A 27,070-nucleotide genomic window follows, 5' to 3' on the forward strand; every position below is an offset into this window, starting at 1 on the left:
CCTCTTCCGCACCCAGACAGGAGGGGGTTAAAGCAGCAGCAGATTAGGGCTCTCTTGCTCCCTCAGGCCAGGGAGAGGGAGGGGTATGGTTCATAATTAGAATGCAGGGCAAGCCTGTGGCCACTGGCATGACATTGCAACAGCCTGAGGCGAGCCATGTGTTCTCCCGGGGAAGTTGTCCCTGGATCACGGGACCCTGGCAGTGGCAGGCTGCACAGGCTCCTGGGCGGGTGTGGGTAGTGACTTGTGCTTGCACACAGGATCCTTGGTGGCAGCTGCAGCAGCATTAGTGGTTCATGCCTGTTTCTGGGGTCTGAGCTGATAGTCTTGGCTCACACCCGTCTCTGAAGCTCGTTTAGGCGGTGCTCTGCCTTCTGTGGGCACACTGGGAAGGAATCCCCTCTCCTCACGCACCCCGACACAATGGTCTCTTGCTTCTTAGGCACGTCCAGACATTTTCCTGGACTCCCTCTCAGCTAGCTGTGACACACTAGCCCCCTTCAGGCTGTCTTCACACATCCAACCCCAGTCCTCTCCCTGGGATCTGACCTCCGAAGCCTGAGCCTTAGCTTCCGGCCCCCACCCACCATGGCAGGTGAGCAGACAAGACTCTCAGGCTGGTGAGTGCTGGTCGGCACCAATACTTAGTGCAGAAATCTCTCCACTTTGCCCTCTGCATCCCTGCTGCTGCACTCTCCTTCATAGCTCTGAAGCTTTCCTCCCACCCACCCCCCATCTCCACCAGTGAAGGGGCTCCCTAGTGTGTAGAAACTTTTAACTCCTTCACAGCTCCCTCCCAGAGGTGCAGGTCCAGTCCCTATTCTTTTTTTTTTTTTTTTGCGGTACGCGGACCTCTCACTGTTGTGGCCTCTCCCGTTGCGGAGCACAGGCTCTGGACGTGCAGGGCCAGCGGCCATGGCTCACGGGCCTAGCCGCTCCGCGGCATGTGAGATCTTCCCGGACTGGGGCACGAACCCCTGTCCCCTGCATCGGCAGGCAGACTCTCAACCACTGCGCCACCAGGGAAGCCCGACTTATTTATTTTATATCTGGAAGTTTGTACCTCTTGATCCCCTTCACCCATTTTACACCCAACCAACTTGCCTCCTCTCTGGCAACCACCAATATGTTCTCTGTATCTATGAATCTGGTTTTCTTTTGCTTAATTTGTTTGTTTTGCGTTTTAGAGTCCACATATAAGTGGAATTATATAAGTGAATTATGTAGTACTTGTCTTTGTCTTATTTCACTTAGCATAATATCTATGTTTTCCATCCATGTTGTCACAATTGGCAAGATTTCATTCTTTTACTTATGGATGAGTAATATTCCATTACATATATATACCACTTCTTTATCCATTCATCCACTGATGGACACTTAGCTTGCTTCTGTATCTGGGTTATGGTAAATAATGCTATAGTGAACATAAGGGTGCATATCAGTTTGAATTAGTGTTTTTGTTATCTTTGGACAGATACCCAAAAGCAAATTGCTGGATAAGATGAGAGTTCTATTTTTAATTTTTTGAAGAGTCTGCACACTGTTTTCCACAGTGATTGCACCAATGTACATTTCCAGCAACAGTGTACAAGGGTTCCCTTTTTTCTGCATTCTTGCCAAAACTTGATGTTTCTTGTCTTTTTGATAATAGCCATTCTGACAGGTGTGAGGAGATACCTCATTGTGGTTTTGATTTGCATTTCCCTGATGAATAGTGACACTGAACATCTTTTCATGTGCCTATTGGCCATCTGTATGTTTTCTTTGGAAAAAATGTTTATTCATATCCTGTGCTCATTTTTTAATCAAGTTGTTTGTTTTTTTGATGTTGAGTTGTATGAGGTTTTAGTATTTTTTGGATATTAACCCCTTATTAGATATATGATTTACGAATATTTTCTCTTGGTCAGTAGGTGTCTGTTTCTTTTGTTGATGATTTCCTTCACCGTGCAGAAGCTTTTAAGTTTAATGTAGCCCCATTTGTTTATTTTTGCTTTTTGCTGTTGAAGTCAGATCCAAAAAACTACATTGCTAAGACTGATGTCAAAGAGCTTACTACCTATGTTTTCTTCTAAGAGTTTTATGATTTCAGGTCTTAAACATTCAAATCTTTGATCCATTATGAGGGGTTTTGTTCTGTTCTGTTTTGTTTTGTTTTTCATATATGGTATACAGTGGTGCTACAATTTCATTCTTTTGTGTATAGCTGTCCAGTTTTCCCAACATCATTTATTGAAAAGACTGTCCTTTCCCCATTTGTATATGCTGTCCTCCTTTGTCATAAAATAATTAACCATATGTGCTTGGGTTAATTTCTGGGCTGTCTATTCTGTTCCATTGATTTATGTGTCTTTTTTGTACCAGTGCTATACTGTTTTGATTACCTAGCTTTATCATATAGTTTGAAATCAGGTAGCGGGGTATCTCAGCTTTGTTCTTTCTCAAGATTGCTTTGGCTATTTGGGGTCTATTTGGAGTCTCTTGTGGTTCCATACAAATTTGAGAATCATTTGTTCTAATTGTGTGAAAAATACTATTGGAATTTTGATAGGGATTGCATTGAATCTGTAGATTGCTTTAGGTAGTATGAACATTTTAAAAAATATTAATTCTTCCAATCCATGAGCATGGAATACCTTTCCATTTATTTGTGTCTTATTCAGTTGTTTTCATTAATGTATTGTAGTTTTCAGAGTACAGGTCTTTCATCTTTTTGATTTATTTTATTAAATCAGGTATTTAATCTTTGGGGTGAAATTGTAAGTGGGATTGTTTTCTTAATTTCTCTTTCCGATAGTTTATTATTAGTGTACAGAAACACAACAGATTTTTGTATAGTGATTTTGTATCATGAAATTTTACTGAATTTATTAGTTTTAATAGTTTTTTGGTAGAGTTTTTAGAGTTTTCTATATATAATATCATCATCTGCAAATAATGACAGTTTTACCTCTTCCTTTCTAATTTGGATGCATTTTATTTCTTTTTCTTGCCTAATTGCTCTGGCTAGAACTCCCAATACAATTTTAAGTAAAAGTGGTGAGAGTGGGCATCCTTGTCTTGTTTCTGATTTTAAAGGAAAAGTTTTCAACTTTTGACCATTGAGATATTACCTGTGGGTTTGTAATGTATGTCCTTTATTATGTTGAGGCTCATTCTCTCTATAACCACTTTTTTGAGAGTTTTTTATCATAAATGAATATTGAATTTTGTCATATGCTTTTTCTGAATTTATTGAGATGATTATATGATTTGTATCCTTCATTTTGTTAATGTGGTTTGATTTGTGAATGTTGAACCATCCTTGCATCTTTGGAATAAGTCCCAGTTGATCATGGTGTATTATCCTTTTAATGTATTGTTGAATTTTGTTTTCTAGTATTTTGTTGAGGATTTTTGCATCTATTTTAATTAGGGATATTGGTCTGTAATTTTCTCTCTTTGTGGTGTCCTCTGGTTTTGGTATCAGGGTAATGCTGTCCTTGTAAAATAAGTTTGGAAGCGTTCCTTCCTTCCTCTTTGTGGAGGAGTTTGAGGAGCATAAATATTAAATCTTTGAATGTTTGGTAGAATTCACCAGTGAAGCCATCTGGATCTATACTTTTTTGTTGTTGTTGTTCTTGGGAGATTTTTGATTGCTGATTCAATCTTCTTAGTAGAAATTGGCCTATTCAGATTTTTATTTCTTTATGGTTCAGTCTTGGAAAACTGTATGCTTCTAGGAATTAATCCATTTCCTCCATGTTGTCCAATTTGTTGGCATAAAATGTTCATATTAGTTGCTTATGAGCCGTTGTATTTCTGTGATAACAGTTGTAACTTCTCTTTCATTTCTGTTTTTACTTATTTGAGCCCTCTCTTTTTATTTTGGTGAGTCTAGCTAAAGGTTTGCCAATTTTATCTTTTCAAGGAGCCAGCTCTTATTTTCATTGATCTTTTCTATTGTCTTTTTAGTCTCTATTTTATTTATTTCCACTCTGATTTTCTTATTTCTTTCCCTCTGCTAACTTTGGGTTGTGTTTGTTTTTCTTTTTCTAGTTTGTTTGGTGTAAAGTTAGATTGTTTATTTGAGTTTCTTGGGTTTTTGTATGTTTCTTCAGGTAGGCTTGCATTGCTATGAACTTCCCTCTTAGAAATTCTTTTACTAAATTCCATAGATTTTGAATGTTCATATTCATATTTATGTTCATTTATGTCATATTTATGTTTTCATTTTGTCTCTAGGTATTTTTTTAATTTATCCTTTGATTTTTTTTGATGACCCTGTGGTTTTTCAGTAGCATATTGTTTAATCTCCACATATTACTGGTTTTCTAGTTCTCTTCATGTAATTGATTTCTAGTTTCATGCTGTTGTGGTCAGAAAAGATACTTGATATGATTTCAATAATCTTAAATTTTTTGAGACTTGTTTTGTGACCTAACATGTGATATATCCTGAGAATGTTCTGTGTGTGCTTTAGAAGAATGTGTATTCTGTTGCTTTTGGATGGAATGTTTTGCATATATCAATTAAGGCCACCTAGTATAATATGTCATTTAAGGCCAGTGTTTTCTTATTGATTTTCTAACCAAATGATCTATCCATTGATGCAAGTGGAGTGTTAAAATTCAATACTATTATTGTACTTTATTATTTCTCCATTTAGGTCTCTTAATATTTGTTTTATATATTTTGGTGCTACTATGTTCAGTGCTTATATATTTATAGATGTTATATCCTCTTGTTGGATTGTCCCCTTTATCATTATGTAATGCCCTTCTCTGTCTTTTATTACAGTTTTTGTTTTAAAGTCTATTTTGTCTGACATGAGTACAGCTACATAAGCTTTCTTTTTGTTTCCATTTGCATGGAATATTTTTCTTTTCAGCTCTTAACTTTCATTTTGTGTATGTCCTTCATTCTGAAGGACATAGGCAGCATGTCTCTCATAGGCAGCATATAGATGAATCTGGTTTTTTATCCATTCAGCCATTCTATGCCTATAGATTGGAGCATTTAGTCTCTTTACATTTAAAGTAATTATTGATCGTATGTACTTTTTTGCCATTTTTGTCAATTGTTTTCTGGCTGTTTTTGTAGTTCCTCTATGTTTCCTTATTCTACTCTTTCTCTCTTCCCTTGTGGTTTGATGATTTTCTTTAGTGTTATGTTTAGATTCCTTTCGCCTATTCTTTTGTGTATCTACTATAAGTAGATACAGAGCAGTCTAAGTTGCTAGCAACTTAAATTTGAACATGTTCCAAAGTTCTACATTTTTACCGCCCTAACCTTGTTTTTTATGTCACATTTTATATCTTTTCATTTTATGGATTTTAAACTAATTTTTATACTTTTAGTTAATTTTACTACTTTTGTCTTTAACTTTCTTGCTAGATTTATAAGTGATGAATTCACTACCTTTTCTATATATTTACCTTTGCCAGTGAGATTTTTACTTTTATGTTTCCTCCAAGGGAAGAAATCTCATTTAGCACCTAGTTTCAGGCTGATTGAAAACCATGCCCTCAGGCAGCATCTTTTAATGTATGCAAATACATACAGTTTCTATGGGGCTGCAATCCTAAACCTTACTGGTCTTTAGACCAGGAGATCTGAGGGTGGCCTTAGGGGACAGTTACAAATATCAGGGCTCCAGGTAAGTGTATAAGCTGTTATCAAGTTGTAGTGATGCAAAGGGGTTGCACAAGGTTGCTGTCTCCCTGCTTATCTCCCTGCTTCCCTGGAAGTACCTCCACAGCCTCTAGGTGTGTGGGAAAACTTAAGCCTGTCACTCAGGCTGAAGCTCCAGCTAAATAAATGGGCTTTTTCACAGGAAGATAGGGGTGTGTTTCAGTCTGCTCTCTGTGCAGTGCCCTGAGGGTGGTTGCCTGCCAGGAATTGTCTCTGATTGTTACAGTCCAGTGGAGACCAGGAACCAGCCTTTTTGGCCACCAAGGTCACCTGATCAATAAATACCACCAGAGCGCCTGCTGGCTTTTCTGAGGCAACTAGAGTGTAGGAAGCCAGGCACTCTTGCAGGCTTTAGGAAGAGAGAAAATGCCTTGACTGTGCCTGCTTGCAGGCTTCAGTGATACAGTGGGAGAGTGCCTTGTAGAGCTTTGGAATATGTTCAAATTTAAGTTGCTATCAACTTAAAATAGACTGTTATGAGCATAGGATGTTATATGTGAGCCTCTTGGTAACCACAAATCAAAAACTTACAGTAGATACAGAAAAGAAAAGGAGAAAGGAATCAAAACATAACACTAAAGACAATCATCAAACCACAAGGGAAGTATGCTGTGACTGCTCTTGTTCCCTGGTCCCAGACAGCAAGCAAGTGTCACAACTGCCTGAGCTTTTTGGTTCAGCAAGACAGTGAGACAGTGTAGTGACTGCTTGCCCCACCTGTCTTAGCAAGGCAGCAGGAGGCTTTGACTTGCCTGCCTGTGCTAGCAGGGCAGGTAGAGAGTACAAAAATGGTGTCCACCAACACCTCTGGGGAGAGATTTCAACTATCTCCTGCCCTTCCAGCAGATGCTTTAAGTTTAGCAAGTGAATCTCCTTCACATACAGTCTAGGCACTTTTTAAACTGCTGCTGTTGTGAGGGATCCTGGGGTGAATGAGACCACATGCAAGCCCTTTAAAAGGTGAATCTCAGTTCCCTGTGGCCCTTTGGGCCCCTTGAATGTATTCCTGTTTGTTTCCTAGCTAGGTATTTTGGGGGCTTGTCTTTCTGGTGCAGATACGAAGGGCTGGGGTGCCTCATGCAGGGCACAAATCCCTTGTTCCTCTGAGAAAAGTGCTGAGCTGGGGAGATCCCTCCCTGTTGTTTGTCACTGCGCTGGGAGTGAAATTTTGGCAAGAATGTCAAATATGTTCTCTCCTACCTGTCTTGATGTCTTTTATCTTGTGTCTTGGAGGAGCAGTTCATCTAGTTTTCAGGTCTTTCTCAGAAGAAAATGACACATACGTAACTGTAGATTTGGTGTGTACCCAGGAAGAGGTGAGTCCTGGTTCTTCTTATGCTGCCATCTTGGACTTAATTTTATTTTAATCTTCAGCCTCAACTACTTTGGCAGTCCTAAAACACGTTATCATTAGTAATGAATGGGAAGGTTACATAGTGGCAAATAAGTGGAGACCAACTAATAAGATCACCCACACATATTTAAAATTGTTCAAGAGTTACATCATCCACTTCCAGAGCCTTAAGCAGTTATAATACAATGTAACAGCATAATGAAATGAAATAGCATTATAATAAAGAAGAACGGTTGAGCTGGAATAATTTGGCTATTAAAATTATACTCCCAGAGATGACTCTTAAAGTTTATGTTGCAATCTTAGTAGCCTGCTGTATTGATCACCTCCAGTTTTGAGCTGGTGCTGGTTTGCAAACAAAATTTAGAAGACTTTATGGATTCCCACTTGACCCAACAAAAGTTTTTATTATAAATAATGTTATTGGTGATTGTAAAAGAGATATTTAGATTAAATTTTAAATTGTTCATTGGCATACTCAAGGTAAGTACCTTGTTTCCTACCCACTTAGGCTTAAAAGGGAAGATAAGTCTCTTTTGGTTGCTCCAAATTACATAATTTGTTTTGTGGATTCTAAACATTAGAATTATGAATTTAAAGAAAGACCAAAGGAAGGGAATATATATTTCTTCAGTACCTTATGTGTACAAGTCACATAGATTATTCCATTTAATCCTTGGAACGAGAAGATTTATTATCCCAAATTTTCATATTAAGAAACTGACCCACTGTCACTCAGCTAATAATTGGCATAACCAGAATTTTAACTTGGGTTTCATGGAACCAATATTATTTCTCTTTCCATTACATTAGGCTCCTTGTTTCAAGATACTAAATGATTTTCTTAAGCTTTGAGAATCTTGGTTTCTTGGTTGTTTTTTTGTTTGTTTGTTTAATATAATGGCTTTATTGAGATACAATTCACCTTAACCATACAATTCACCCACTCAAAGTAGTGGGTGAAAATTCAGTGGTTTTTAGCATATTCTCAAAGGTATGCACCCATCACTACAGTCAATTTAGATCATTCCTGTCACCTCAAAAAGAAATCCCCCACCTATTAGCAGTCAACTGTTATTGCAAGCCCAATGCCCCAAGCTGTAGGTAATAGCAAGTTACTTTCTGTCTCTATAGATTATTCTGAAAAGTTCATAAAAAAATGGAATCATACAATATTTGAACCTCTGTGACTGGCTTTTTTCACCTGGCATAATGTTTCCAGGGTTCATCCATGTTTTTGCGTTAATCAGTACTTCAGTCCTTTCTATTGCTGAATAATATTCCATGGTATGGATAAACTGTATTTTATTTATTTGTTCATCAGATGATGGACGTTTTGATTTTAGTTTCCACTTTTTGGCTATTATGAATAATGCTTCTACAAGCATTTGTGTACAATTTTTTTGTGAAGTTATGTTTTCATTTCTCTTGAGTGTTATACCTATATCATATGGTAACTCTATGTTAAAAGTTTTGAAGAACTGCCAGACTGTTTTCCACAGCAGATGCACCATTTTTCATTCCCACCAACAGTGTATGAAGGTTCAATTTCTCAGTGTTCTCACCAACACTATTATGGTCTCTCTTTTTGATTATACCCATCCTAGTGAGTTTGAAGTGGTCTCATTGTGGGTTTGATTTGCATTTCCCTGAGAGCTAGTAATGTTGAGCATCTTTTCGTGTGTTCGGTTATTTTTGTTTATTTGTTTTGTTTTTTTGCCACTTGTATATGTTTTTCAGAGAAATGTCTATCCAGATCTTTTGCCCATTTTTAAACTGGGTTGTTTGTCTGTTGTTGTGTCATAAGAGTTATATATACATATACAAGTCCCTTATCAGATATATGATTTGCAAACTTTGTCTCATATTCTGTAGGTTATCTCTCTTTCTTGATGATATTCTTTAAAGTACACATTTTTAATTTTGATGAAATACAATTTATTTTTTAAAGGGTGTATGTCTTCCTACTGGAGAGCAACAATAGTTCCATTTGTCATAATCAAAATTATCTGTTTTCTACTGTACCAGAAAGTTGTTAGATGTTTTTGTTTTTTGAAAGTCTGTTTTTCTTAATTATCAAACTTCCTGGATTTTAAAGACACTATCAGTTGTGAAAAGCATCATCAAATTAATAAGCATTTTTAGGAGAAATGGGTTGCTCCTATGTTAAATAAATACATGGAATGTTGACCCCATCCTGATTTCATAAATGCTAAAATGTAGGGGAAAAACATCTTAGGATAATGAAATATGATACATATTTGGTATTGTAATTTAGTGTTATTGTTGAAATTATTCAGTTTGTTTGAAATTTAATTTATTGTTACCACACAGGGCAAATTTCATACAAATAAGGTCTGTGTCCTTGATCAGAACCAAAACACACTGGTAGGTTTTGTTTATATTTCAGATAATCCTTCTTATGGAAGAAGGATTAGCTCTATTAATCAAAATGCAGTGTGGTCCTCTTCACTGTCACTCTCAGATCTTAATACCAACTGCAATTTTTTTTAAGTTCTACTATTTATAATACACTTAAAATTCTGGCAAGAATAACAGAAGAAGGTCTAGGGGGAGGGGAAAACTACTATTCCTCTGCCAAAATAAGAGAATGTTTCACATTCTTTTCATACTGTAGTTTTCACTCTTTGTCCTTAAGTTTACATAGTTTTACAAAGTTGCATTCAGAAGGGGAAGCATATTTGAAATAAAATATATCAAAATAGAAGAAAAGTAGCTTTTTAACTTAATAGTATACATTAAGCATTTCTATATGTTTTCAGTCTATAAAATTAGCAATTTAACAGATGGAAAATAGTCCCACATATGAGTGTACCATCTATTCATCAATTTATTCAACAGACACTAAGTGCTTACAAAATGCTAAACAATGAGCTAAATAATGGGTATGTAGCAGTGAACAAAACAGTCACCTCACCAATGGCACTTACAGTGAGAAGAGATAGATAACCATCTATCAGCGCTCTCTATTTTTTTCTTTTTCTCTCATATAGGTACAAGCACAAATATATGCATGTAAAACATGTATATGTTCATTTGTATATATATATATACATACATACATATGCATGTGTATATATACATTTGTATATATAGCATAAACATATACATATGTTATATAGCTATGTTATAACAATGTCAGTTGCTGATATATATGTACATATGTAGCACATATGTTTTGCATATGTGTGTATTATTTTATATCAGGTGCTGATAAAAGTAATAAAGCCTTATGAGAAGACAGAGAACTATAGAAGTTTCTATTTTAGAAACAGTGGTCAAGGAGAGATTCTCTGATGTGACATGAGCAGAACTCTGACTGGAAAAGGGATTGAGCATTCTTGGCAGAGAGAGGAGCAAGTGCAAAGGCCCTGTGGTGAGAGTATTCTTAACATCAAGGAACCCAGTGCAGCTGGATCGGAGGAAGTGAGGGTAGGGTTGTAGGACAGGGATGAGATGTGGTAGTAAGGAGACAGATGATGCATACACGGTGTGTCATATTATGGACTATGACTTTTACTTAGAGCCTCAAAATTATTGGAAGGTTTTGAGTAAAGGTTAACGTGATTTAACTTAGGTTTTAAAAGGGCTACTCTGGCTGCCATGTAATAGGGGCAAAAGATAGGAACAGATCAGTTAGGAAGACTCTTATAGACTTCTACTCGAGATAGTGATGGCTTGGATTAAGAAACTGTTATCAAATATTGACAGATGATCCATTTCTAGATATAATTTGAAGATAGTTCAGGTAAGATTTACTGAGCATTTAAATCCATTTAGTTATTCAACAAATATATATTGAATGGCAACTAAGTGCCCTTAGTTGTTCTAGATGTTAGGGATGAAGCAGTAAACAAAAAGACAACAAAAGTGAACAAAGTGAAAACCCAGCACCCAAATACCTTGCTGAATGAAACAGATAATAAATGAAGATAAGTAAGTGAAAACGTACAGCATGTTAGGTAGTGATATATGCTAAAGAGTAAAGCAAAGCAGAAGAATGATGCTTTGTGCTAAGTCAACAGAATTTACTTAAGGATCAGACATGGGGATAAGAGAAAATGAGGAGTCAGGATTTTGGCCTATGTAACTGGAAGAATTGAGTTGCTGTTTATTAAGATGGCAGTGGTCTCTGTAGTAGTCTCTGTAATATCCATAGGCTTGGTGAACATGCTTGTGAACATAGGTTTTCTTTCTTTTAGATTATAACTTTAGGATTACTCTCCAGTCATTCTGTTAAAACATATTGACACATTTTGTTCCAAAGGTTTTACTAACTTACATTGGTATAGAAAATAAATGATGATACCAGTTTCCCTAGCATCTTTCCAGCAATGGATATTTTAATTAAAAACAAAAGATGCAAAAGAATATTTATGTACTAGCATAAAAGAGTACCATTTTTATTTAAATTATTGGTCACAGAGAATATTAAACCACATAAAAATAAATGTTTTTACTAAATTTGTCTCACTTTTTATTACTTGTCTGTTGATAGTCTTTATCATTATCTATTGGGATATTAATATTTATGTATACATCATTGTCAACTTCAGGAAGCTAGAGAGCTATGTCTATAATCTAGAAATTTCACCCATTTTTCATTCAACAAGTATACTGCAATTTTTAATAACCCACTTTTTTTTTCATTTGTAAATGTTTTGTTGCCTCAAAGTTTCCAAAACCATCGTCTGTCCAATACTACAAGAAGCAATGTTACATAATAGCTGGGAATGTATGGTTTAGAGCCAGATTTCCTGGACTCTAATTCTGCCATACACTAAATGTGATATCCTAGGTAACTGCCTAAATTTCCTCATGCTAATGGAGGCTGGTAACAATACCTTTAAAGGATTTAGTAAAATATTATGTGAAAAATGGCACCCTTCCCATTGCTCAAGCCAAAAACGTTAGGATTATTGTTGAAGTCTCTCTTTCATACACCATGACCAATAGAATTCTGTTAGTTTTCCCTTAAAAATATATTCTCAATCTGATCATTTCTCAGCCTTGCTACCACCCTGATGCAAACCACATCCTCTCTCCCTGATTGTTGCAATAGCTCCTGACTAGTCTCTTTGCCTTTGCCGTTGGCCCCTTCAACCTATCTTCATCTCAGCAATCAGAGTAATTTTGTTAAAATCTAAGAGAGATGATGTCATCCTCTGCTCAAATTCATCCAGTGGCACTCTGTTTAACTCAGGATGAAAACCAAAATCTTTCTAATGGCCCCAATCCTGATGTGCTCCCACTTCCTCCATTACCACTCTACAGGTTATTCTGCCACCCTCACCCTTGCTCACTCCTCACTGCCACACTGATCTCCTTGTCTGTGAACAGACAAGGAAAGCATGCTCCCACCTCAGGGCCTTTGCATTTGTTGTACCCTTTGCCTGTGATGATATTACCAATTGGCATTTTTGCTCCAATTTTACCTCAGGGAAGCCATTCTTAAAGAATTTTATTTAAAATTGCAAATTTCTGCCCTTCCCATACTCTTTATCTCCCTGCCCTTTATATTTCTTTATTGACGATATGACCTTCTAATATGTAAGTGGTATATTTGTTCTTTCCTTAATTTCATCACTGTTGACTTCATGAAGGTAAAGATTTTTGTTCAATGTGGTTCCTACTGTATCCTCAACCTGAAATAGTCCCTGGTACACTGCACGGCAGAACTCAATATGTTAATTTAATGAATGAAGGATACCTGATACATTAAGTAATTATTAGCTATCCATGTTAAAAAACATTAGCTGTAAGTAATACTGTGTATAAAGTTAGTGTGAGAAAAAAATCAAGTATTTTAAAAAAGAACACAAACAACTTTAAGAACTTTCTATATTCAGGAATAATACATACTAAGTCACTAAGGACAGAGATTTCTAGTTTCTAAGCTGAGGAGCATTGTATGAACATTGTGAAAGACAGTGGTACCATTTACATTATGAGGACAGGAGTTTGCAATCTTCATAGTAGTAAAAAAAAAAAAAAGAAAGCTATTGTTATATAACAGAAGAATCCTTTTGTGTAATGTCAAGGAAAATGGCAATAAGAAAGATAAACATATCTACATTCCTAACAATAAAAGGGAATTTAAAATTATATCATTTAGGATCAAGATTTTCCAAAATAAGTACATTTTTTCCTTCTTCTTTTAATTAACTCATCTACTAATGATCAAGCTGTACTGGACTCTGTAGTAAATTAAAAAAACAAATAATTAAGAGAACATGGCCCTAGGAGAATTTTTTCTAAATTCAGAAAAATAAAAGGAGCCATTAAAAGAAAAAATGCAAGGAAGGAAAAGACGTAGAGAGAGGACAAGGGAGGAAGAGAGGAAAAAGAAAAGAAAAGAGGGGGGAAAAGGGGGAAAATATGATGCAGTTTGGAAGAGAAAAATGAGCAGTTCTAGTTGGGGCCTTGGGGCAAGAAGGAACAGAAGAAGATTTGAAAAGTTTTTGTGAAATTTGTGGCATTTGGCACATCTTTTAAAACTGAGCTTTCCTCCAGCAAGATGATGATGTAGGTATGTTCCTATTCCAGGAATGTCTGTGTCATAAGAATTAAAGACAAAGAAAAGAAAGAAAGTCAAACTAAATGCCATTTTAAAACCTCTGCATAAAAATTAAATTGTGAGTGGAATAAGATTTAAATGAGTGAAAAACTTCTATAAATTTTATTTACTGTGTTCCATGGGAAATGAAATGCATTAATTAACATAAATGGAATTTTATCTTTTATAAACATTAAATTAGTAATCAAATAACTTTTAGAGTTTGAGGACTCTTTGAGAACTTCTTCAAAAATCTCTGGTTTACAGATGAAGAAATAGATTCTCAGGGAAAGGAAATTACTTGGTTAGGACATGGCAGATTTAGGATGAGAAATGATGGTCTTGTGACCCACAGGCCAGTGCAGTCTCCTCAATAGCAAATGCCGTTTACCTATTGCTGTTTACACTTTTTACTTTCTCCATCTAGACCATTCTTCCTCCACTTTACCTGTGTGATTTACTGCCTCACCTCATCGGGTCTTTGCTCAAATGTTACTACAATCCTCTGTACTAAAATAACATCTGTTCTCTCCACCTTGTACACCTGCATCTTTCCTCCTTACTGTATTTTTCTTCAATGCACTGACCACAAAGCATACCTAATATTTTATGTATTTTTTGTTGTTGCTTATTGTTTTTTCTTCTCTTACTTGAATCTTCCATGAAGGCAGGGTTCTGTTTCCTGCTATATGTCCTAAAAGAATATCTGGCATATCATAGGTGTTTAATAAATAATTGTTAAATAAATGAAATGTAATTTACCTAAATCTAGGGAAACATTATAGTATTGATATATTCACAAACATCAGCTTCAGAGTCAATCTGGATGTTTTTGATGTACCCCCTACTGGTTTAGTGATTTTGCCATGCTACTTAATTTCCATATGCCTTAGTTTATTTATTATTAAGGGTAGGTAAAAATCATACACACTTCATAGAGTTGTTATAAGGATTAAAGGAAATTATATGTGTAAAGTTTTGGGCTCTTAATATGTGCTCAGCAAATGTTAACCATCAATCAGTGATAGCTATTATTAATAGCTGTAGGTATAACTCAAATGCCTAGAGCATTTTAACATAATTGGTAATTAATTACATCCTAAGATGTACTGTGATCTGTTCATTCTTAGTTCATACCACTGCTAATAACCTGATACTGCTAGCTGTGCATCACATTCCATATGTTATAGCAGATTTTAAGCATTACTAATAAAAGAAACTAATGCATGTAGTGTAAACAAAATTATTTTATTTTGTTACAATGCTAAGTCGCACAACTGAACTCTTGAAAACACTATATATAGTTGTCTGTGTCAAAATTCGTTGTTGATAAGTATCAACACATTGAATAAAATAATTCCAAAACATTTTAATTTATTTGAAAAGACTACATATTTAAGAATCTTTTTGAATTTGAAGAGATACTTGTATCACCTGGAACACAAATCCCAACCACCATGGATATTTCCTATTTTATACTCTTTTACATTGATTATAGCTTGCTCATTATTCATATAAGTTCCTACATGTGATTTATGTTTGTGGTTTACCCTTTCTGATTATTCCAGTGGTAATTGCCATATTTCAATATTCTTCCTCCTTTTTTGATGTTGTGGTTTCATTTCAATCTCCTAATATTTTTTAAATCTTTCTTGTAAAGTTTGTTAGCTTTTTTTCTATGATTTCTCAGACTTCTTACTCTCTTCAAATTCACATTTATAAAACTGCAAATTTTTAAAAAATAAATGACCAAAATCAATAGTTTTTTTAAATTAAGCAAATAAATGCTTAAAATTTGCTTTAAAAACAAATTTCTATTGAATTTGAATTCTATTCTATTGAATTCTTGCAAATATCTCCATCTTCAAGTTCAAAAGAAATGATGTGTCCAATGGCGTTTGCATGAGTCTAATTTTGTTTTCAAAAAGTTTAAGTACATTAAATAACAGAGATGCATTTAATTTTTTTGCAAGTTACTGGAGTGTTGACATTAATCCAATAACAGGCAAGATTCCATGTTACTACCATTTTTTGCTTATTTATTAGATGCATGGGTCATATGAAAATTATACCTGGTTACCTTGGGAAAACATGAAAAAACAGAGCTTAGTATATTTAAAGAGCGAGAAAAGGAAGAAGGATAAAAATGGATGTAATTTTCTCTTTCTCTTTTCTAGCCCTAGGAAAAGATAAGGATTACACGGATGAATCAGAACATGCTAATTATGACCGATCTCGCCTCATTAAAGACTTTGTCCCCCAAAATAATTCTGAACCCAAGCCCAGATTGCCTAAGGTAATGCAAACTAAACAATCAGTAAGTCATTTGAAGACGCTAACTTCTAAATCCATTCAGTTCTTTTCAATTTTAATCGATATTGTGCTGGAGAGAATAAGAGGCCACACAGGTTAATATATATCTTAATGACTTAAAATTGAAAAGTTATGTGTAGACATCGTATTCATTTATACTATCAAACCGAATTATACATTCTGAAACATGAAATTATTCAGTAATATTTTCTTTAGAGGCTTATTCCTTCATGTTTCTTGTTTTCTGAAAGGCACCATGTTTTAATGAGAACATGGATTTTAGTAACAAGTGGACCAAGATTTGAATTACAGTTCCAGTACTTATAGTTGTGGTAACTTGGCAGGTTAATTAAGCTCATTTAGCCTTGTTTTCATCATCTTTAGAATTAGAATCATGTGGTCTACTTGACAAAATTTTTTGTTTTTCTTTCAGTTTTATTGAGATATAATTGACACAGCACTTTATAAGTTTAAGGTGTACAGTATAATTTTTTTACTTACATACATCATTAAATGATTACCAGAATAAGTTCAGTGAACATCCATTGTCTCATATAGTTGCAAAATCAAACAAAGAGAAATATATATATATTTTTTTCTTGTAATAAGAACTCTTAGAATTTACTCTCTTAACAGCTTTCATATACGGCATACAGCAGCGTTCATCACAGTTATCATGTTTTATCCTTACATCCCTAGTACTTAATTATCTTATAACTGGAAGTTTTTACCTTGTAACTGCCTTCATCCAATTCCCCCTCACCCACTCCCCACCTCTATTAACTATAAATCTGATCTCTTTTTCTATGAGATTCTTTGTTTGTTTGTTTTTAAAGTATGACTGACCTACAACATGATATTGGTTTCTATTACACAACAGTGATTTGGTATTTTTATACGTTTCAAAATGATCACCATGATAAGTCTAGTTATGATATGTCACCTTATAAAGATATTACATACTTATTGACTATATTCCCCACATTGTATATTTCATACCCATGACTCATTTATTTTGCAACTGGAAGTTTGTACCTCTTAATCTCCCTCACTTATTTCTTTCCTCCCCTCATCCCCTTCCTGTCTGGCAACCACCTGTTTGTTCTATCTATAGCTCTGTTTCTGTTTTATATTTGTTCATTTGTTTTGTTTTTTAGATTCCACATATAAGTGAAATCATACAGTATTTTTCTTTCTCTGTCTGACTTATTTCACTAAGCATAATACCCTCTAGGTCCATCCATGTTGTCACAAATGGCAAGATTTCATTCTTCTTATGGTTAAGTAGTATTCCATATAATATATATACCACATCTTCATTATCCATTCATCTATTGATGGGCACGTAGGTTGCTTCCACATCTTTGCAATTGTAAACAAGGGTGCAATGAACATAGGGGTGCATATATCTTTTCTAATTAGTGTTTTTGTTTTCTTCAGGCAAATACCCAGGAGTGGTATTGCTGTATCATATGGCAGTTCGATTTTAAATTTTTTGAGGAGTCTCCATACTGTTTTTCCATAGTAGCTGCACCAGTTTACATTTCCAATAAAAGTGCACAAGTGTCCCCTTTTCCCCACATTCTTGCCAACACTTGTTATTTGTTGTCTTTTTGCTAACAGCCATTCTGACATGTGTGAGGTGATATCTCATTGTCATTTTGATCTGCATTTCCCTGATAATTACTGATGCTGAGTATCTTTTCATGTACCTGTTGGCCATCTGTATGTCTTCTTTGGAAAAATGTCTATTCAAATCCTCTGCCCATTTTTTAATAGGATTTTTTTTGTTTTTTGATATGAGTTCTTTGTGTATTTTGGATATTAACCACTTATTGGAAATATTGTTTGCAAATGTCTTCTCTCATTCAGTAGGTGGCCTTTTTATTTTGTTGATAGTTTATTTTACTGTGCAAAAGCTTTTTAATATAATGTAGTCCCATTTGTTTATTTTTTATTTTGTTTCCCTTGCCTAAGGAGACATATTCAGAAAATATTGTTGAGACTGATGTCAAAGAGCATACTGCCTATATTTTGTCCTAGAAGTTTCATGACTTCAGGTCTTACATTTAAGTCTTTAATTCATTTTAATTTATTTTTGTGCATGGTGTGAGAAAGCAGTCCAGTTTAATTTTTTTGCGTGTAGTTGTCCAGTTTTCCCAACATCATTTATTGGAGAGACTGTCTTTTCCCATTGTATATTCTTGTATCCTTTGTCACAGAATCATTGCCCATACAAGTGTGGGTTAATTACTGGGCTGTCTATTCTGTTCCATTGATCTGTGTGTCTGTTTTTGTGCCAGTACCATACTGTTTTGATTATTTTAGCTTTGTAGTGTAGTTTGAAATCACATAGCATGATAACTCCAGATTTTCTTTCTCAAGATTGTTTTTGGCTATTTGGGGTCTTTTATGTTTCCATACAGATTTTAGAATTATTTATTCTAGTTCTGTGAAAAATGCCATTGGTATTTTGATAGGGATTGCATTGAATCCATAGAATGCCTTGATTAGTATGGTCATTTTTTTTTTTTTTTGTGGTACGCGGGCCTGTCACTGTTGTGGCCTCTCCCATTGCGGAACACAGGCTCCGGACGCGCAGGCTCAGCGGCCATGGCTCACGGGCCCAGCCGCTCCGCGGCACGTGGGATCCTCCCGGACTGGGGTACAAACCCGTGTCCCCTGCATCAGCAGGCGGACTCTCAACCACTGCGCCACCAGGGAAGCCCTATGGTCATTTTAACAATATTAATTCTTTCAATCCATGAGCATTGTATAACTTTCCATCTGTTTGTGTGGCCTTCAATTACTTTCATCAGTGTCAGTTTTACAAGTATAAGCCTTTTACACTGTTAGGTAGATTTATTCCTAGGTGTTTTATTCTTTTTGATGCAGTTGTAAATGTGATTTTTTAAAAATTTCTCTTTCTGGTAGTTTGTTGTTAGTGTATAGAAATGCAACATATTTCCATATATTAATTTTGTATCCTGCAACTTTTCAGAATTCATTGATGAGTTCTAGTAGTTTTTTTGGGTGGTATCTTTAGGATTTTCTATGTACAGTATCATATCACCTGCAAATATTGGTAGTTTTACTTCTTCCTTTCCAATTTGGATTCCATTTATTTATTTTTATTGTCTGATTGCTGCAGCTAGGACTTCCAATACTACGTTGAATAAAAGTGGTGAGAATGAGCAGCCTTGTCTTGTCCCTGATCTTAGAATCAATGCTTTCGGCTTTTCATTGTTGAGTATGGTGTTAGCTGTAGGTTTGTCATATATATTGAAGTATGTTCCCTCTATACCCATTTTGGTGGGAGGTTTTATTTTTTATTCTTATTCTTTTAGTAGATTTATTTATTTATTTATTTTTGGCTGCATTGGGTCTTCATTGCTGTGTGCGGGCATTCTCTAGTTGCGGCAAGTGGGGGCTACTCTTCGTTGTGGTGTGCAGGCTTCTCATTGCGGTGGCTTCTCTTGTTGCGGAGCACAGGCTCTAGGCGCGTGGGCTTCAGTAGTTGTGACATGCGGGCTCAGTAGTTGTGGCTCCTGGACTCTAGAACACAGGCTCAGTACTTGTGGTGCACGGGCTTAGTTGCTCTGCGGCACGTGGAATCTTCCTAGACCAGGGCTCGAACCCATGTTCCCTGCATTGGCAGGCGGCTTCTTAACCACTGTACCACCAGGAAGTCCCTGGTAGGAGTTTTTATCGTAAATGGATGTTGAATTTTGTTGAAAGCTTTTGCTGAATCTATGGAGCTGATCATATGATTTTTATTTTTCAGTTTGTTAATGTGGTGTATCACATTGATTGGTTTACAGATATTGAACTATATGGAAGGTTTTTATAACAACTTGGAGGTTGAGAACACCTCACTGAAACTATAGTTCATCAGCAAATGAGTCACTGGGTTGGGGTTTCGTTTTAAAAATCCCTGGCTCCAGCAATCCCACCATTCCTAAAATTCTCTTGCGGATTCTTCAAAGCATCTGAATATGGTCATCCAGCACCGAATACCATCCCCTTTTGATACTTTTCAATAGAAATTCTGACTCAGTCCAAGCTCACTTTTTAAAAATTGCTTCTTATTGATTAAAGTGGGAATGACTTTGTAAAAGAAATTTGGATATTAAATGCAATTTAACCCAAGGAATGACTTAGCTTTTGGTTATCACTGCATGGACAATAGCCAATAATCACTTTCCTGAAAATATCTTTTTCCGTGATGTTTGATTTAGTTTGACCTGGATTAATTTTTCAAATCCCTTCATTAGTCACCATCAATGTGTTAGTGAAGAAATATGGCACAATTTAAACATTACTGTTATAATGATTCTGAACTGTAGTAAGTAGATACAGATATAAATATTTGTGTGAGATTTATTCATTCCTCTTTGGTTTGGTTTTGTTAAAGGGGGTTTACAATTTTATGCTGGTAATACTTAGGTTATCTTCACAAATCAGGAGTTTCTCTCTCTCTGTTTACTTCATCTGCCTCCCTATGTCTCTCTGATTGGCATAGGAGAGTCTCTCCTATCTGTAAAGCATTGTTTCAAGAGACCTGAGCCTGAGACAAATTATAAGAAAAGTTGAGAAAAAGCAGATGTTGTTCCTTAAGGTACTTATTGCACCAGTGAATGGGAAGACAAACACGATATGTTTCACATAATTAGAAAATGAACTAAGATTAAGTAAAATTTGTGTTATCAGCTTCTCTAAAATTTAGCACATACCACCAATGATACCCGCCACTTCATTTCTGCTCAACAGTAGCCATTTCCCAAATCTTGCTTTGACTAGACTTGAACTTTAGAATAGTAAAGTTAAGAAGAAATAGTTAAACCTGCATGCATGTTTTGTTTTTGACAGAAAAATAAGAGAATAATGTGCGATGATGGTAACATGCCACAGCTGTTCAATCCAAGAAATCCTAGCCTAATGTCCTGTTAGTCTTACTGCACTTCTATTCAAATTCGAAAATGTAATGCATCACCTAGATGTTTTTGGATTCACTCTTTTAGCGTCTATGTAAATATGTCCACTTTTATCCATTTCATAGGTTAGGGTGCAGCACAAATCCAATTTGCACAAATATTTCTATTCCAAAAAAAAAAAGATATTTAAAATCCATTTAACTAGGCTACTTGCTTGCAAAGCTTATCTATAAATGAAGGGCAAAATAATCTTCTTAGATATAGTCTTTGTGTACATTTATCAGAGAGAACCTCAAAAAAGCAATGACCTATATATCTATTGTTTGACCTAGTATCTGGATAACCGTCAATTTATAACTTTGCTGACCTTCCTCTTACTCCATCCCATCATTAAATGATACGCATATATGTGTATACACATTATATGTGTGTGTATTTTAAGGTTTGTCTTATGAAATTGACAATATTCATTCACTTGTGACCTAAAAAATGGCAACTTTCATATGGTTTAAATTAGCATGTATTAATCTGTATGTATCTAATTGTATAACTGATGATCTGTGCCTCACATTATTTGCTTGGGATAATTGTACTGGTTGCAACATATTATACAGTGTAACTGATATTTTATTTCTTCACAATAGTTATTTGGTTACATTTTAGAGATGACCTTTTAGAGATGACAAAGCAATTTTATGAAGAGTCAACAGGAAGGGAGCAAAGACTCACAGAAGAAAATGACTCCTAATGTAAACTACATTGTAAGTAATGCAAGTATTGCATTACAGAAAACAAATACAGCTTTCTAATAAGATTTGTCATCGGCTATAAACTAGGTTCTAGGAGATAACTCCATATCTATCAAAGTAGTATCTTACATTGAAATTATGAAGAAACTCTGTTGAATTTATCAACAGTATAAACAAACAAATATAGAAATGCATCTGACTAGAGTACTGGGCATTGTGTAGATAGACTTTACATCCGCTTGAGAATTTGGTTTATCAGTCATTGTGCAAAATTTCCTTAATGATCTCGAATCAGTGTGGCGAATTTTATTTTGATCATATATCCACTGCTTATGATAATTTTATAAGCCAAATATTTATAAGACACTACAGTTTACTCTAAAATTGAACTCAGAACAATGAATTGTCTTTAGAATATTTTGCTTCAAATCAACTTTTAGCACATATCATTTATACTAAAATTGTTTAATATTTTAGAGATTAAACTCACCTGTGATGCTGATATCTAATATGATGAAGTGATATTGATAACTTAATAGGACATTTTTCATTTATTTGGAACCCACTATGAGTAAAGTTTGACACTATAGGACAGAGAACAGAGAAAGATGGCAAACACAGACAGGTCTTGATTTCCATGTAATACAGTTCAGGAGGTGGGCATACGTATACATGGAAAAAGCTAAGAGGCTCTAGAAATTAGAGATGATACTAAATATGGGGTAAGTCTAGATTTATTTAGCCTCAAGCTTTATAGTAAAAGCCATATTTAAGTATCTCATGAGCATTGCAGTAGATAGAAAAATTGGCCACAGCCCTTCTCTCTTCCCTGTATCTACTTTGTTTTCAATGAGACTTCGCAGGTCCTCCCATCCAAGAGTTTGACTCTGTTAGACTGGCCTTGGGCCTTGCTTTGACCGATAGATGGCTGCAGAAGTGACAATGTGCCAGTGCTGAACCCTGAACTCGAAAGACCTTGCATTCCCATTATTCCTCTTGGGCCTCTTCCTCTACCATTTGAATAAGTCAGAGCTATCCTGCAGGAAGATAAGGCCATGTGGACCAGAGCCTAGTGAGTCCAGTTGCCCCAACGGAGACAGAGATGTGAGAAAATCCAGTGGCAAAGACCAGGAAACTCAGACCCATAAGAAGGTCTAGCTGAGACCAGAAGAACTGCACAACTGGACCCAACCTATTCACAGAATCATGAGCTAAATAAAAATTATTTGGGGATGGTTTATTTCTCAGCAATAGATAATGGAGACAGCCATAAATGTTAGAGAATATCATATTTGCTGATACCAGTGATTGTTAATATATAGTGAATTCTTCATCACAAGAATGGGAAGAATTGCAAAATTGTCCCTGAGTTTTCCACAGATACTCATATTATCCATTTAACTCTATAGATCCCGATTATATTTTAAATGTCATAACCTAAATTGCATAAAATCTAGGCATCTGAAACTTTCTGAAATTATCCTTTTTTAAACTCTATTTACGAAAGTAGTTTTTTATACCTTTAAATAAGTGCAGAATTCCAAGATTACCTTCAGTTGAACCATATGTGTATCATTAGCAGTGTCCCAAACACCCATTAAAATTGGTGAAGAACTAACTTTTTTAAAAGCAAGTTTATTTCCTTTCTAGCATTTTGACAAAAAGGTTCTGTAACACATGTGTGGACAAGAAAACTGAGGAAGCAAATGTATAATGTAATGTGAGAAAAGGAACAATTCTATGAATTCATAGACTGGAGCTCCTGAGCTGACTGCAAGCAAGTCAGAGAGAGAGATTGTTTTTTAAGATAGTTTGGATATATATTGCCTTTCTCTGTCTCATTAGTATAGATAGCACTGTGAATAACACTTGAAGATAAGGTCCTATAACCAACTGGATGGTACTGAGAAACAAAATCCCTCTCTCCATCAAGGAGTCATGTCCTACATACCAGCTGAGGCCTCTAGATGTGGACAGGGAATGTCTATAATTAATCTAGGTTAAAAGGAGCAAAGCTGTGAAGCAAAATCCATGGCTTGTGTACTAGACATTAATGAAGAGTTTGCTGCTGCTACTGTCCCTCAGGATGCCAAAAATAACTACAGATGTTGCTAATAATGTCTGGGAATATAAATCTATACTCCAAATTACAGTGACTTCTCGACATTGGGTATCAAGTCAGACAGGAAAGAGGTCATAGACCAGGAAAATCTTGATATGGATATTTTAGCAGCTCATTAAATTTAAATCACAAGGCTATTCAATTTGACTGTGTCAACTGGAATTGGTAGATGGTGTTCATCTTTAACTAAACTGGTAACAAGAATAATTTTCTCTTAAGAATGGATACACAGATCATGTGATGGCAAAGGTGCAGGGAGATGGCCTCTGTAGTCTTCTACAATGCACCTTTCACATGGGCATTGGCAACTGTTTAATTTGGCTCAGTGGTTCTTTGCCTCCAAATCACATACATATACTGATATTCTGAACTTGCATACTTTTTCCCAGCAAATGTAAGATAACGTTAACTTAAACTACAAGATAAATGACTAAACTTGGCCCTAAATGGCTGCTTCAATTGACAAAATTATACATGAAATTAAATACTATTTATCTGCATTTATTGAGATAGTTTCTAAAGAAAATGTTAATATCTCCCTAACTTAGGACCTGAAATAATACTTTCATATTTATATTTGATAATTTCACTGTGGAAAATGGTACCCTAAATATTTAATTTTTATAAAAACATGGGACATCCAGCAAATCATCTTGGTTTCTTAATCATTTTAGCTAGTGTTTTAAATTTATCTTCTTGCCTAGTAGTAAGAAGACTCCTTTTTAAGCAGCCAAAAGGATACCTGGTCTTGTCTACAAAATCTTTGATACTGAGGAAGGCATATCTTCCCTGTAGCCATAGGAGGCAACTCCCTCCCTGGTACCATTTAACTGCCTACCTTGACCATCAGAAGCCCTCCCTAGAAAATGTTCTACACTAGCTAATTGCTAGTGTGTGTTTTCCCAAAGATTTAGCATAAGATTTTCCAGAATCCCTCCACATTATCTATGGATTGCTTAAACCCAAATGTGTGTGCATGTGTGTATTATGATAAAAGTAGCATTTCAAATTGTAAAGAAATACTGATCTTAAAAATAATGTGCAGGGCTTCCCTGGTGGCGCAGTGGTTGGGAGTCTGCCTGCCGATGCAGGGGACACGGGTTCGTGCCCCGGTCCGGGAAGATACCACATGCCGCGGAGCGGCTGGGTCCGTGAGCCATGGCCGCTGAGCCTGCGCGTCCGGAGCCTGTACTCCGCAAAGGGAGAGGCCACAACAGTGAGAGGCCCGCGTACCGCAAAAAAAAAAAAATAATAATAATAATGTGCAAATGTTCTTCCAATAACTGATCAATAATTTGGTAGGGGTTAAAATGTTTTCAGATGCCTACCTCACATCTTACACCAAAATGAACTGAAGATAGTTAATCAATTTAAAATTAATATGTAAAAATAAAATTAGCATTTTTTTCTAATCACAAGCTAGAAGAATGTCATTTCTAAATGACTTGTCTACACTAACAATAAAATTAATCATGGAAATCTTGATAGAGCTATTTAGATACTAACCAGTATCAAAATTACAATAAAATTAAGAAGTAAGAGATAAACTTAAGATGTGATGATGAGCTGACATACTAGAATATACCAAAGGAGGGCTTCCCTGGTGGCGCAGTGGTTAAGAATCTGCCTGCCAAGGCAGAGGACACGGGTTCAAGCCCTGGTCTGGGAAGATACCACATGCTGCGGGACAACTAAGCCTGTGCGCCACAACTACTGAGCCAGCACTCTAGAGCCCATGAGCCACAACTACTGAAGCGGTCACGCCTAGAGCCCATGCTCTGCAACAAGAGAAGCCACTGCAATGAGACGCCTGCGCACCACAATGAAGAGTAGCCCCCGCTCGCCACAACTTGAGAAAGCCTGTGTGCAGCACCAAAGACCCAACACAGCCAAAAGTAAATTAATTAATTAATTAATTAATTACTTTTAAAAAAGAATATACCAAAGGGTGGTTAATGTTCTTATTCTACAAAGACATCATAATAATATAATTAATGAATGCAAGAGTAAAAAAAATCATTAAAAAACAATATAATTTTAACATGTAAAATGATTAACAGTACTAGTAATTGCAGAAATACAAATGTAAGCAACTTTTTTTAAACCAAATTATAATTTTTTTTAAATATAAAACTCAGAATTGACACTATAAACTGTTGCTTTTATTTCTTGCTGGTAGGTATGTATATTGATCCAAATTTTCTGGAAAGTAATTTAACAATAAGGATTAAAAGCCTTAAAATAATCTTTCCTTTTGACCCAATTCTAGAAATCTATTCAGGAAATGTAACTAGATGTTAGCCCAAATAATTGTGTGTAAAGATATTTCTCACACTGTGAGTGACGGACTTGTGGGGGAGGGAAGATAAAGCACTTAAAGGATCAAGATGAAATTAAAAGCGTTAATGCCTTTAAACAAGGTGATACTATGTTGAAAAATAAGTCCCCAAATTATTTAAGGATGATGGGAAATGATTGCAGTGTATGATTATATAATAGGAAGGTGGTTTTAAAAAAAAACAATATGTGCTGTTTGATACCAACTGTATAAAAATAATCTAGCTCTTTTTCATAGATAAAATTATTAAAATTGTATACAAAAAATTACACCAATTGGTCAATTCACATGACATCAAGTTTACTTCATGTATTCTTAAATTTAAGCCATAAGTAAATATTACAATATTATCATTCCCATTTTAAAATCTCACACAGCAGGTAAATGGCTGACCCAGGATTTGAAATAAGATGGTTCTATTTTCCAAAACGGCTTTTCCACTTTGCTATACTAGTGAAACAAGAACAATTCAGGATTTCACCTTTTCAGTCTGTTAACTTTCATTAAATAGCATTTTAGGTTTTCCCCTAGTAAGTATTCATCACTTACACACTGGAAGCTTTATATATACATATGCATTATCTAATTTAATTCTCATAATAACTCAATGAAAGTAAGTAGTGGTAGTCTCATTTTACTAATGAAGAAAATAAGGTTTAAAGAGGTAAGTTTCTTGCCCAGTCTCTGAGCTAGGCAGGAGCAGAGCTGGATTGTAGCATGTCTCTTTGACTCCTATGCTCTTCTGACTCCTGCTCAATAGTTAACTGTAAGAAATACACTCACATATATTAATCATATCTTTCAAAACCCCAAAAATGTTGCTCTAAAGTAGGCAGTTCTGTATTTTATTATTGTGTGGCTAACCCACAGCATCCAGGAGTGGACTGAGCTGTTGTAATTTACTCTTGTATCAAAAAAGTAAAAATTTACAGGGAGTTGGTTACAAATAATATTTCTAGCAAAAGCAGCCACAAGGGAGAATGTGTATACTCCTTGATATTCCACAA

General features: G+C 35.4%; 2 protein-coding genes across 2 annotated transcripts in view; one reads left to right on the forward strand and one right to left on the reverse strand.

Annotated features, from left to right (window-relative positions):
* The window catches only part of ANO3 (anoctamin 3), a 413,314-nt gene that overhangs the window by 228,542 nt on the left and 157,702 nt on the right, over positions 1-27,070 (forward strand). The window contains 1 exon segment of the mRNA XM_029209693.1: positions 15,785-15,903. Within this exon segment, the coding sequence (XP_029065526.1) occupies positions 15,785-15,903 (119 nt within the window).
* MUC15 (mucin 15, cell surface associated) overlaps positions 13,275-27,070 on the reverse strand; it is a 114,598-nt gene continuing 100,802 nt past the window's right edge. Inside the window, exon 3 of the mRNA XM_029209694.1 lies at positions 13,275-13,603. Coding sequence (XP_029065527.1) covers positions 13,275-13,603 — 329 coding nt within the window. The remainder of the gene's footprint in view (positions 13,604-27,070) is intronic.

This window comes from Monodon monoceros, unplaced genomic scaffold (assembly GCF_005190385.1).
Source record: "Monodon monoceros isolate NGI ecotype Baffin Bay Population unplaced genomic scaffold, NGI_Narwhal_1 Super_Scaffold_7, whole genome shotgun sequence".
In the NCBI taxonomy this organism is placed as follows: domain Eukaryota; kingdom Metazoa; phylum Chordata; class Mammalia; order Artiodactyla; family Monodontidae; genus Monodon; species Monodon monoceros.